Here is a 14,384-nt window from a genome sequence, read left to right as displayed (position 1 = left end):
CGAAGTAGTTAAGGCACCAAGCGGCTGTCTTTACTTTACTGAATGGAAATTGGCGGTGGTGGGTATCGGTAGTGTTGCTGTGTTGTAAGTTTTGCTCACTCCAGTGGTGAGATTAAGGGCAGGGGGAGTATCAAAGAAGTGGAAATCTATGTGAAAGGGATTTCAAGTACGGGCAGTGTTCCTATGCTATCGGTTCTGCTCAGTGATATGGTTAGAGAAGGAGAAAGAAAAAAGTGTCATTCGCTCCCTTTCTGTTGCTTTATTGAGCGACTTGGTAGAATCCGAAAATGAACAAAGTAGAAGAAACTTATTATTATATTATTCTTAGAGATACGCATTTCGCCTATCACTTGTGAGATTCATCGTCCACCCAGTTGGCTTCGAGGTACGGTACTGGCCTAACAAGCCAGTCGTCGTATGTTCGAATCTGGGCTGGGCGGTGCTGCTAGATAGAGTCAGTAGGATTGCTACACTAGCCCTGTTTGAATCCATAATTTTCCAGTTGTTGTTGTTGTTGTTGTTGTCAAACGATAGGTTAAATTCTTGGATATCAATTTCAACTGCTTAGAGGATTCATTCTCTTTTCTTATTGGCTGTATACATATCTACTTCCAGAGAGAGGTGCCAACCCGAAATCGTTTCTGTTTTACTGCGTTTTCAATTTTCTTTTTACCGGTGCCTAAGGGTTATGTGTTTCGCAGAAAGTTTGATTGCTCTCAACTTTTAATAAACAATTCCTGAGGGACAACCTCCACACAAAAAAATAATGATTTTGAACTTATATCAAATAATTTCTTCGACTCTACTGCGGCAACCAACAACGTGGCCGGAAGCTTTAGGCAGAATCATGTTCGCCGGTCGCATGTCACGCCTCACCGTGTCACCGAATGTGTGGTAGTTCTCATCAAGGCCACCAGGCCTGCCGTTGAAAATGTTTTACAAGCTTTCTGTGTTAATACACTTTACCAAAGAGTCCGACTTCTGTAGTCAATAACTTAACAGTAAACCAGAAGCTAAGTGTCCACCACTTCTACTGTTTTTCCTGTGACTGAGGTAGGAACTCGTTCCTATCGGTCAATGTTAGCATGCAACTTGCGGCGATATTCTGCGTTCATAACTTTGTCGTTTCGTTATGTGGCAGGTTTCAGTTCCGTTGCGGTTGCCCGATGAAGTGTATTGTTTCACGAATCATTATTTTCAATATTATTATGTCCTGGCTTGCACTGTTACGTCAACATGGGTCGTAATGTGCTGTTACAATTCTTTAATTTAATTTATTCAAATTTGTATATTCTATTGATTTGTTTTGCCAAACAATTTGTGCTGTTAGTTTACCACTTGCATACACAAAAATATTATTTTTCAATGCTTTTATGTTGTTACTTCACATTTTATTGTGTTTAAGCTTTCTATCAAGTTTAAAGTCATCAGTTACTGACAATTATATTTTAAAGTAGAACCCTGTACGGAAAACGAACCTAGTTAATGCGTACCTACTCATAATAAATCACAACGCACATCGGGCGTTATTTTCAATTATCCTTGATAAAGGTTTAATTTCGCTAATGGAAAATAACGCCAGCACAGTCAGTGCTTCGTAGGCGTTTATCTTGTAATCTATCTTTTAAGCCGAAGCTATTGGTTTAAATTAAAAAAAGAATCAATATTCGCCCGAAACAGCCAATTCTTTCACTTCCAATCGTGTGGGAAGAATGCGGTTTAATATTTTCGACTTTCTGCCTTTGGCCTCCGCAGTCCAATCCAATTCAATCCGAGCAGCACAGCGCGGCACCGGCCGGTACCTTCTGTCTATCGCAGATATTTATTAAGCTCTCCGCTACTATCGGAGCAGGAGCAGTATTTGCGGTTCTACTGGGTTGCACTTTTTCGCCGTCGTCATTGCAGCCTAGAGCCACCAGACGGTGAGATTCTCTGCCTGCCGCCTTTCGAAGCGAATCCGTTCGACCCCCCCGGCCAACTACTACAGTAGCTGGATGGAGCTGCTGCTGGTCACCGGGATAATGATGCAAAGGCAATCCGAGGAAAATGGCTTCCGACGGTGCAGAAACCACTAAACTGCACAATAGCAGCGTTTTGCGGTGCAGTTTTGTATGTATGCATGCAAGCAGGCAAGCCGACATACTTGCCTATACATTGCCTGCCTGCCTGCCTGCTGGTTGCACATATATAACATGTAGTGAAGTTAGGATATGGTAAGAAATTGCTGCGATTGGCACTAAAGCTCCAGGCACCGCATGCAATAGCTTGAATTATTGCTGAAGTAAAATAGAGTTCGTCTAAATTGTTCGCAGTAGTTTGAAGAGAAACATTCCAAGCTCCAGTGGTTCAGGGGGAGGAGCACGATACTCCCGCAAAGTTCAGTATTTTATAAACGGCTACTTTCACGGCTCTAATTTCCTTCTGAACAATATACCTACTGTGATGCTGCCACCATCATCGTCAGTACTGTAGCAAAGTGCTGCACGTTAACCGGAAGCTGAGTGCTGGCTGGCGTGATGAGATTTTTTAGGAAGAGGAAATTTCAAATCGGTTGCCATTTCAATCGGTTGGAAGAGCAGGATGGTTGTTGAAAAATTTTATTATGAATTGCTTGTTGTTTCTCTGCTTTTCGTATACGTTTAGCTTGTAAGGTATTTAAATAAAATATTGCTCTTTGGAAAGACCAGTTCATACCGTTAGCTGAATTAAAAATAGTTTTTTGTGCTACAATATCTACAAGACACATTTTCTCGTAAACGGTTGTCCGTATACATAGTACGGACTGCAGCAAACTGTAACGAATGCGAACGTCAATGCAGCCTGATGCTGTACTCCATCCTGTTGTAGATTGTTTGCCTTTGGGTGATAACAAGTTAACAATCAGGCTAGAATTCACTTGCTCTGGTTGATTTCTCTTTTCTATTTATTTTCGCAAATTCAAACCCTGGGGGAGTCACTAGTGGGCGTTCGAGTGGTTGTGGATGAGCTGAAGTTTCAGCATTAGTTCAATTGTTTTACAGCAGCCACCCAACAGGCATCGTGCCGACGGGATTTCCTCGACTATAAAGTTTTCTTCGAAAAGTTTCGTTCAAGTTTCGTCCCTTGTGGGACGAGTGCAGCAATTCGCACTAATGCACCAGTAATTGTGAATAATTCCGACAATAACATTGTAAATGGATTCTTTTCTTTATGTACAAAGTCTCGTTCTGTGCCAATTTCATCATCAGCAATAAATAATCCTGATAGGTAAGTTGCAACAAAACTAGCTACATCAGTATCTCAATAATGGCTGGTCATAAATTGGTCTTGTCGACGAAATACTTTTACTTTACGATCCTACGTTTTATAGAACAGATATCGAATCCTAGCTGGCAGGAGCTAATTTTCGTTGGCACCGAAGTGCCTAGGATTGGCACAAAATCAAGTTTTATCGACGAACTCGTTCGGTACAACCCATGACGCATGTACCTCTATGCAACTAACTTTTAGCTATTACTCCGGCCTCCTGCCTCTAGCCTACGACGAGAGTGCGTCCAACCATGCATGCCGAGAACACATCGGACCATTTAGATGTATTTTACAATCCACCTGTCGGGTCAACGATGCATTATCGCTGCGGGGTTTCCTTGAAGTAAAACTTGCTTCTAAGCATAATGTTAATGGAGAGCAATTGGATTAGGTACATACTTCTACGGAAAGTCCGCAGTGAATAATAATTCACCTACTGCGTAAGCAGCCTGACCCGATTTGGACTGGGCCGGCGGCCCGGAAGAAACGGAATTTATGATGCCTGCACCGGGAAACCTTAGTCAGCTGTTTTAATTATGAAATGAAACTATTAATCACAGCGGAAAATTTCGTTGGCGAGCGCAAGTTCGTCTTCGTGGAACTAAGATGAACTAAGAGGTCGATTGGCGAAGATAAGTTCCAACGAAAAGTGTACATCTTCGTCTACAAATTTCCACCATTACGGAATGATATCGTCGGCACATGTGTGCTAAGATTGATGTAGCTTGCATTCGTTTCAAATTAGCTAATTAGATTTGAAAATCAAACTTCAGTAGCAAACTATAAAAAAACTGATAATTTTTAGATTTGTATTTTAGACTAATATTAACAATTTTGATTTCATATAGAAAACTCCTCATTTCCCCTACGGCCCCTTGAAGATGATCATTCAAAAAAAAAACATCAAATGCGGTACCGCGGATTTGGAAACATTTCAAAACGACATGAAAATATATTCAATTATCTCGTGTTTGACCCATCCTTTTGTTAAAATTCAAACGCATAACAAAATGACAGACATTCAAACATAAAAGTTGGTTTTTTAGTCGAAAAATTGACTTTAAACTTTTCTAAAAAATACAAAAATTGCAATATCCATAAAAGGATGGGTCAAACACTAGTTAATTTTATTAGCTTTCAAACAAAAAAAGAATCAAGTGAATTGCTTATGCCGTTCTTGAGATATTTATGGTACCGGCTTTCAAAACCTGGTTTCGAGAAAAATTACGTTTAAGTTTTTATTCGCTGTGTAATCGTTCCGCGCGATAAAACAGCTGTAACTTTGTCAATTTTTGGAGTTTATACACTCTTTTTTCATTTGGAAAATACCCTGTACGAAAATTATCTTGTCGATAATTCGTTTGCTGAATCCTACCCTCTTTTTCATTTCAAACATCCTGGTTCAAGGTGCTCGATCTGAGAGGATTAATCGTTGGTCGGACAATTTCAGCTGCTGTCAGTGTGCCGATATCAGTCGACCTCCAAGTGATATCTTCAAAACGTTGGTGCCAAACAGGATCCTACTGTTCCAAAAACGAAACATATGCAGACTGCAAGGGGTTTCCAGTAGCAATGATTACTACGCACCCTTGAAAAAAGTTACTTTTGATTACTTTACAAAAGTACAAAAGTAATTTTGTACAAAAGTAATCTGTGATTACTACGCACTTATACGCCTTACTGGAAACCCCTTGACAGACGGTCTAGCAGACCATTCTCGGTTATATACAAAGTTTTATATACAATTATATACAAAGCGAAAGACTTCATTACTACAACTCAAGTAACAAGTGCACAAGTTCAAGGAGCACTTGATGAGGTTTTCAGCACTTACTTCTTAAAACTTTCAATTCTACAAAACTGCACTAAAACGGTCATAAAACTCTTATAAGGCTAGCGAGATCACACTAAAAAAGGTTCTCGAGAATATTTCCAAAGGTCATTTTAAAACTTGGGATTTTTAACGATATCTGTTTTAGTTACTTCCCAAAGTCAATTAAACGTACAATAAGACTAACACAAGTGTTAATGGTTTTATGATTCTTCTCTTAAAGAAGAGTTGCAAGACACTATTTTGAGTGAAAATGCGTGTTACGGCAAGGTTTGGGATAGGGTATCATTCCAAAAAATCAAAAAATGCAAACGTCACGGAAATATGAAAAATTTTGAACGCGAATAAGGCTTGTTCGCGACAAAATCTGAACACCCCTAAACACACACAGCTTCGGAAATACATTAACGGTAAATTAGCAGTCATTAACTTTTCGTCGGAGAGATCAATTTCGGTAGCAGTTTTTGGGTCCAAAAGCGGGATTCAGTTTAAAAAATATAACTACTGCATTTTTCTTGCCAATCTGAACACAGCGAATATATTTTCAAGAACAGAATTTTTGTTTCAAACAAAAAACTGCTTTTGAAATTGGCAGAATCGATGACGACTAATTTCACCTTAATAATGAGTAAAATATTTTGCAGAGTGGCAGACGTATGTCTGTTCTTTCTGAAAATATAACACTTGTTTATATTACAAGCGCTCAGCGTAAAATGGCGTCGGAAGAAGAGCAGGTGCGAAAAGCAATTGTGTGCGGTCGGAATGAAAATCCGGATCTCTCGTTGAGAAAACTTGCCAAAAAGCTTGGATTTCCTCCAAGCACTGTTCACAGTGTTTTAAAATCGTTCGATACTCGCGTGACAACAGCTAGGAACAAGGGAAGTGGAACAAAAACGGATCTGAGGAACCACCACAAGGATGCGAAGGTAAAACAAATATTACGGAGAAGACCAGATCTTTCTGTACGTACCATAGCTCATAAAATAAAAATGTCGCCAACAATCGTGCGGACTTCTAAGCAACGACAAGGCATGAAGTCTTTCAAGGTGGGGACCAGGGATGGCATCTCCTCAGAAGAAAAAAAGAGAAGAGAAAAATTCAAACTGTGCTCAGTCTTCAACGCAATTTATTCTGCTCCGTTTCATTTTAACTGTGCTCTTTCTTGCTGAACGCAGTTGTATGAGCAACCGCACACTGTGCTACTCATTGAGGAGAATGTTAATACACTTTGAATAAGTTGATGCGATGCGCTGACGTATGACAACTACGGGTAGTTTTAACATGGGTAGTGCGTTGAGAAAAAACGACGATTGTCAGTAGCGGTCATTGCCATCAGAAAAATATTAATCCATTAATGCAGTTGAATCATGATTCTTACATTTAGTATATTCAGTTGAGTTTGGCTGCCCGTGAACGCAACTGCATCATATGGTTAGGCATGTCACTACGGCAACAGTGCGAAAAATGTTATTTAGATATGGCAACATTTGAATTTCCATACATATGCTTCTTGTCGCGTACCAACAGGAAAGTCCCATTATAAACAAAGGCAATTCTCCGCTAAGATTCAAAATATAACGACTTTTGATTGTCTTGACGCCTCTGAGTCTATAGCTGCTGTACGCGCACCGGTTGTTTTGTTTCCAGATTTACTGCTGTAGCTACCGAGAGGACCGGGAGCAAAACCGAAAGTTGCTCATTTAAAGAGCGCATTAAGAAATTTTTCTGCACGTCAGTTTTTCTCATTGTGTTTAGTCTGTTTCTCATTGTGTGGATTTATTTCTCATTTCTGAAAGCAGTTCTGCTCATTGTGTGGAACAAAAAAAGTTGCACTTTTTGCACAATGAGTGAGGAAATAACAAGCCTGGTGGGGACTGTGCCAAACCGTAATGATAAGCAAAATACGACGGCCGAAACACGCGCTCGTAAGCTTTATCGCGAATATTTAACGAAGTTTCCATGCGTTATAATGGACGATGAAACGTATGTCCTAGAAGACTTTAAACAGCTTCCTGGTATGTCTTTTTACACTGCCATGAAACGGAATGGCGTTGCAGAGCATTTTAGGACAAAGAAGAAAGCCAAGTTCCCCAAAAAATATTTAGTATGGCAGGCCATATGCAGCTATGGTCGAGTAAGCAAAAGTTACATCACTACGGGAACGGTTAACAAGGAAATATAACGTGAAGAATTCCTGCAGAAACGATTGTTACCGTTCCTACATGAAGTACCCTCGCTGTTTTGGCCTGGTTTGGCATCTTGTCGCTACGCCAAAGATATTTTGGAATGGTATGATGCTAATGGAGTCCATATTGTACCGAAGGAGGCGAATCCACCTAACTGTCCAGAGTTACGCCCCAGCGAGCAGTATTGGGCTTTGGTGAAGAGAGAGCTGTCCCAGCACAAACAACAAGCAACAATTATAGATAAATTTCGAAAATCTTCAACAAACGCAGCTGAATTGGTTGCCAACAAGTCTGCACTGACCCTCATGGCAAGGGTAAACTCCAAAGTTCGCCAATTTTTCATGCAGACCATATAAGTAATGGTAATTTGTTTGATAATTATTAACGATACACACATAAATGATATAAAATTGTTTCATGGATTAAACTTCTAGCAAATTTATTTTATTGCAAAATTAAGGTGTCCAGATTTTGTCGCGAACAAGCCTTAGCTCTGCCAATCATGAATGGATTTTCATGGTTTAGTTACCGATCGACTCATAATAGATGTATCAATTATGTGATTTCTTACTTTTACCTTCTTTTGCAATCACTAATTAGTATTAATTAACGTATAGTTTCAACGTCAAATATCTGCATACATTTTTTTCGTGATCACCTTGCTTCCCAACCAAAGACGACAGTTAAATACACCTTTTGTTAACTGTGGTACTCAACTGTGGAAGAGTACTCAATCTTCTTTTAGTAAAAAAAAGCGATAGTCTCCTCGTTCCAATGGATCGAAGATTCTTTGTGACGATTAACACCCATATTCTGCATTTCGAACAGATCTTTATTCAACTTGTTTCGAACGAGTAGGTTTGCCCATTCGATTTTGCTGGCGGAATGAAGAATACCATCTACTTTCGTTCGGAAAACCAATTCGTTTGAAATACCGAATAGGGGTGTAAACCTGGACCAATTTGATGTTTCTGCTTAGGAGGTACGCCAGAAAAAGTGACAGAATCCCCTCATCACAGTAAGATTTCTTTCGACCTCGATTAAATCTAGACCAATTTGATGTCCATGTTATGAAAGTGCGCCAGAAAAAGTGATGAAACCCCCTCATCCCAACAAGATTTCTTACGACCACTTTCAAACCTAGGCCAATTTGATATCTGTGTTGAGGAAGTGCCCTACAGCTGAAGTGTTCCGTTCTAATATTCCATCATTTAAAATATTTAAGGGGATCTTTAAGTGGAATACATGGATTGTTATAGACATATCGAATTGAAGCATACACTTCGACCTTGCATTGTTCAAATTTAATATCTTTATACGAAATCTATAGAAAGAGGTCCATAGTACCAATATTAAGGGGGGGAACTGTTTCTATAGGAATATGCATTCGTAGTTCTACGTCAATCCTACGTTTGTATCCGGAGACACAGACCCTTCTATTTTTTAATGTGTACAAAACAACATTCGGATAGTTGTAAAGCAGACTGCTACATGATCATAGTCAGTGGAAGTTTAAGGTAAACGTTCGCTTGATTTAAATTTACTTTTCTCGCTTTAGAAAAGTTATTATCAATCGGAATTCCTGTCACAGGAAGCAACTAAAATGCACAATTTCGATGGCACGTTGATGTTATCCACTTATTATATCAAGATGCGCGATAAAATTTAATGCGCATATGCTGCAAAACAACGGAGACTGCTGAAAAACTATTAATTATTCTATGGGATATTTTATTATGGTCGCTATAAACCAAATCGATCAGGATGATCTTGACAGTAAAGCTTTGACTTTTTTGCTCACGGATGTAATTTCAAGTCAACACAGCTGGCGGAGTGATTTAGCTTTTTATCAGACCAAAGACCAGACCAGACCAGATATCTTAATTTTCATAATTACTCCCTTAACAAAAAAAAATTTCGAATATCCAAATTAGTCTCATACAACTGGTGCTTACATACTTACATTATCCATCTAGCTCCGTCCATCTACTAACAAGTTGTTAGTAACAACATTTGCTTCCCCGAAATACTTGTGAAGATGCAGAGGATTCTCTGGTCTTTAGTAGCAACAATTATTGGGCTAACATTCCTTCCCATCTCACTAGGCCCCGCATTCGGGCGTGGCCGGACGGCATGCAGGGTTGCACAATGAGGAATAGCGTGCTGTCCCAAGTATGCTTTTAGCAGCCATCATTTTGCAATTTTCATCGATTCTGGTCAATAACGGAGTAGCAGCATACGGGCGGTATTCTATGCGAATGCTTATGCTAATAGCTTAAGCTATAACGATAGTTGTCAAGTATCGAAAAGCATAATCGGTTTTATTGCTGCTTTCCGCAGAGTGTCATAAGATTACTGAAGCTGAAAAGTTTTATTATTACCTCTGGCTTTATTATGGCATTACGCAATACCAAGATGATACCAAGAAGTCAAAAAATACTTATAGCCTGCTATATAACCATAATAAAACTGTTAATGAACCAAATTTATTGTAATTGCTTATATTACCACGCCACTTCTCTTATAAACTTACTAAAAATGTTTCTACGAGAAAGCGTAGCAATACAATGGCGTACCAATGCAAATTGATCTTATTGTGGTAGCTTGTAAAACCACAATAAATTTGTTAGCTTCATAGTGCTACTGAAATGATAACATCCTGATCAAACAGGTCTATTGCTGCTATTATGAAGAATATTAGAGTTTTGTTAGGCCATATTGTTATATTCTAGTTTTTTTGGCCCAAAAAAATTCAATGAAACAAAGTGTGAGTTGCAATATTTGGGGAATGTCGTCGTGGTTGGGCCGTCTTTTGGTCCATGAATTCCATTTTAAAAGAAGTTTTGGAAATTTATCAAAGGTCTAAATACAAAGGTCTAAATACGAACTATTAATAAGACCTTTGTTAAATTTCCAAAGTTTCTTTTGAAATGAAATTTGTGGACCAAAAGATGGCCCAACCACGACGACATTCCCCTTAATACAGTATTAATATTTTAATCAATCAATTCTCATGTCACGAATGCAACTAAAATGATTTTGGTAGAAAGAGAGATTGATTATTCGAATATATTTATTTAGGCTAAACAACTGGTTTTTGAAAATTGTGAAATTTCGACGACGCGTTCACTTTAGTCACCTATCGTTTTAATATCACGATAAAACTAAATCTGTATGTGCTGCGCAACTTCGGAAACTGCTGAAAATTATTTATTTTTTTTCGGATATTTTATTCAAAAACCAAATTGATCGGGATAATCTAACAGTGATCATTAGGTAATGGTGGTTGCTGTCAAGCAGCAAAAAACATAATCGGTTTTATTGCGGCTTTCAGCAGAGCGTAATAAAACTGCTTGTTTTTATCACCTTACTTCTGAAGAGTGAGCTACTATGCAGTTTTAGAACTACTAGTTGTAGAGAGAACTAGAAAGTTGTAGAGATCTCTAAGTTTTATTAATAATTTCATAACTTGGTGTCGAAAACCATTTGAAGAATTTGCTACTCGCCTCTCACAAATTTGGTAAAATGTTATAATGCGAATGAACAAATAATAATAGTTTCGTTTGTTTAAGAAAAATATAATATTAATTTCTTGCTATTTGTTTTCTCGCTATATATGCTTAGCTATATATGGGTCAAAGTCGTGAAAATAAGTTTCCTGATTCAGGGCTTTCAACCAAAACATAGTGCTATGTAAACCATATGTTCGTGTCTAATTTATTATATTGAATTGCTGTATTGATATCTTAAACCTTTAATCATTCTATTGATATCTATTAATCTATTGATATTGAAATTGAATTTTATGAATCTTGTGACTCATATCTTATTCATCCTTGACTAATTCATTACTGAGATTTATTAGCACTAACTAACATCTTATTTTTTTTCTCATTTCCGCAGTTACCAAATTCATCCGTATTGGAATCGCTGACAAGAATGACAATCCACCGTACTTCGACAAGGCTCTGTATGAGGCGGAGGTCGACGAAAATGAGGACATCCAGCACACCGTACTCACTGTCACCGCCAAAGATCACGATGAATGTAAGTTTTTTTGTATCTACAGCATTGAAACTAAAACGTATCATTGGAACCCACTAAAACTATCGATCACCATCGATTATGTTCAAGCTCAATTTGCATTTCGTGATAATTTGAAGAAGAAAATTATCACAACAGCAGTCAATTGCTTAAAATTAGCTCAACTTTCTACTTCCACTTTGGGATTATTGAATTTCTAGAAGGTAGCAACTTCTAATTTATTCTTATCTGCATCATCGTTTCCCACTGGTGAAGGGTGACTACTAGATAAGAACTTTTTGTTAAACGACGTGATTCGAATGCGAGGCGCCTTGGTTTTGTTATTCTATCCCATTCCCATCCCATTCCCATTGATGTCAATTCAATTATGTACGGCTAGGATTAATTTTACGAAATCGCTTTCTTGCTCTCCCATTATTCTTTTACTAAAGCGCTGGTAAAAACTCTAGTTACGTCGTACATATAGGTTTTTCTTTCAATGTAAAAAATGATTTTTATACAGAAAAAAATTCAAAAGGAATAATTGGTTGATTGTGTCTAAAAATATAAAACAAAAGTTTTTGATAACATCATTCTACTCACTCCCTAAGCCGAAAAAACAACGAATGTACTGTAAGCATCCAAACGTTGAAGACGCGATTCCACTAAAAATCCATTATAACAGACACATTCGGCGGTGATTGTGTTCCAATCCCGTGCAGTGTGGCAAGCCATTATTTTTCCTTAAAAACAAATTTTCCCCTCTTGCGCGCAGCACTGTTGACCGGCAGCAACTAATGCATTTTGCTCCGCAAAAGCAACAAATCCTTTGTTTTAATGGCGTAAATCCCGACGACATGAGGAGAGGTCACAAAGCAGCAAGCCACACGCTGCTGTGCTGTGATGTTCGGTGTCTTCTACAGCAGGACACAGCACGCTGACGACCGATGGGATGCCGGATGGGAAACGCCTCGGATGCATTTTCTAAACCGCACCGGGTCTTTTGTCCACAAGTCAAATGTTTCCGGCCTCGGGCCCAGGCCAACATCCGGCGCTTCATCTAGGGTTTTGCTTTGTCTGCCACCACGGTATTAGATTGAAATTGGAATAAAAACCACAAGATGTGTACATCAGAAGGACGGCATCAGCAGCAAACGGGAGGATGCACTCTCGAGGAAAGATAAATTTTTGTTGACATTTATGCTTTCTAAAATTGGAACATCAACCGCTCGTTCGGTTGATGTCGCAATGCCACAGCCACAGCTATGTGATAATCATCAACCAGCCAATCGTTTTTTTGGCTGAGGGTGACTTTTCAATTTCACTCGCCGCATATACATTTGAAATACACACACAGTTTCGGCAAACGAGGGCCATCACCAGCAAATGTATATGTTGATTGAAGAAAGTCAAAATATAATCAAACAAACCCTGCACTCTCACGCTTCCGTCGGAAGGGGTCATCACAATTCAAACTGTTGACAAACCCGAACTGCCGGGGATAAGATCCTGTGCGTTGTTCCTTCCTTCCGGTTCGTATCCCGGGGTTTTTGCAGCCCACCACCATGCAGCGTTATTCGAAATGCGCGTCCGTATGATAATGGGGTGTGGATTTATCGTCTCCGGTGTTTGCAGAGGATGTACGGTGCCATTCCATCGAGGGTCGTCTGTCCGGGAGGACAAACGATCTCTCAGGCAACAACTATAGCGTTTCCCCACTTGTGCCGACACACGTTGCTGCCATCAACAGACAGATCTCGCAACAAATCCAGTTCCCCACCAGTAGTCAGTGACGGCGGAGTGACGGACAGCGGACGGATATCCGTAGTGAATAAACTGCGGGCGGCACTGCGGACCGGAATCACATCGGGTTTCTAACCGATCCAATACGGGGACAGATTGAAGCAAAAGTTGATGCATGATTCTAGAGCGAGAGGTTTGATTATTCAAGCGCTCTGTTTGTTGAATGCCATTTCATGGAAGTTTCATAACCTACTTTTTCTAGTTCAACTGGTCATATTCGGTCGATAGGGTGAGCAGCGAAAATGTAAAAGACAGAAACTCAAACGCACCAAAGGCTCTGTTAAAGAATTGTCCCAGATAACACAAAATCGTAATAGAAAGTTCACATTAAATCGTTTTCATGTCAATTTCACATTGGAATTGTATAATGATTAGAGCATGTCAAACCGAAGTGAACAATAAGTTGTTTTGCAGTCGTGCGTGTCTTCATATACAATTCATGACTGTGAATTATAAAGCAGTATAGACGATTGCAATATTTGATTATATCTTAATCATATATTCAGGAGTATTTAGTTGCGTGTTATAAAACTACGCAAAATAGAATTACAAATAGTTGTCAAAATTTTCGCACGTATATCGCCTCCACTTTGGTACATATATGTTCTTATATGGCGTGAAATATAACTTTTTCGTTCAGGTATGATTTCATATATCTCAGTTGTAATTGAGATATACAAACCAAATGGTTTACTGGGATGTGTGTCCCTATTTTCTGCCACTCATACTATGAAGTTATTTACGGTGACGATCTTCGTAACCATCTCAAATTACAGAAATGAAGACGTTACTAATAGATCATGCTAGCGCCAAAACTAAGTTGTTATTACTCCAAAACTAATTATCTTCATTGATCGATTTCTACCATTACCATTAACAGAAGAATTGAAGAACAGGAGGAATCATTCTTTGCATCAGAAACTCCTTCACTTTACCAAAAAGTTAAAACTGGAGGAACAAAATTAGATGTGAGACAATATTTTATAAGGATGCGGTGGTAGTTTAATTGCAAAAATATTTGGGTACCAACTGATTTCAATTCGCCGACAAATTTCAATTCGTAAACTAAATTGACTTGATATGAATAAACGTTTGCTTCTCTGGCTTCAATCTTACCTAAGCGGTCGCAGCATGTCTGTCAGAATCGCTGATCACATTTCAACGTCATTTCCAGTTTATTCTGGTGTTCCACAAGGAAGCCACCTAGAGCCATTTTTATTCCCGCTACTTATGAATGATGTCAATTTCATCAT

General features: G+C 38.8%; 1 protein-coding gene across 1 annotated transcript in view; it reads left to right on the top strand.

Annotated features, from left to right (window-relative positions):
* LOC128741142 (neural-cadherin) overlaps positions 1-14,384 on the top strand; it is a 136,876-nt gene that overhangs the window by 22,881 nt on the left and 99,611 nt on the right. Inside the window, exon 2 of the mRNA XM_053836742.1 lies at positions 11,209-11,352. Coding sequence (XP_053692717.1) covers positions 11,209-11,352 — 144 coding nt within the window. The remainder of the gene's footprint in view (positions 1-11,208; positions 11,353-14,384) is intronic.

This window comes from Sabethes cyaneus, chromosome 3 (genome assembly GCF_943734655.1).
Source record: "Sabethes cyaneus chromosome 3, idSabCyanKW18_F2, whole genome shotgun sequence".
Classification (NCBI taxonomy): Eukaryota; Metazoa; Arthropoda; class Insecta; order Diptera; family Culicidae; genus Sabethes; species Sabethes cyaneus.
Note: the sequence above shows the minus strand (reverse complement) of the source record. Positions and strands in the feature narration are given on the sequence as shown.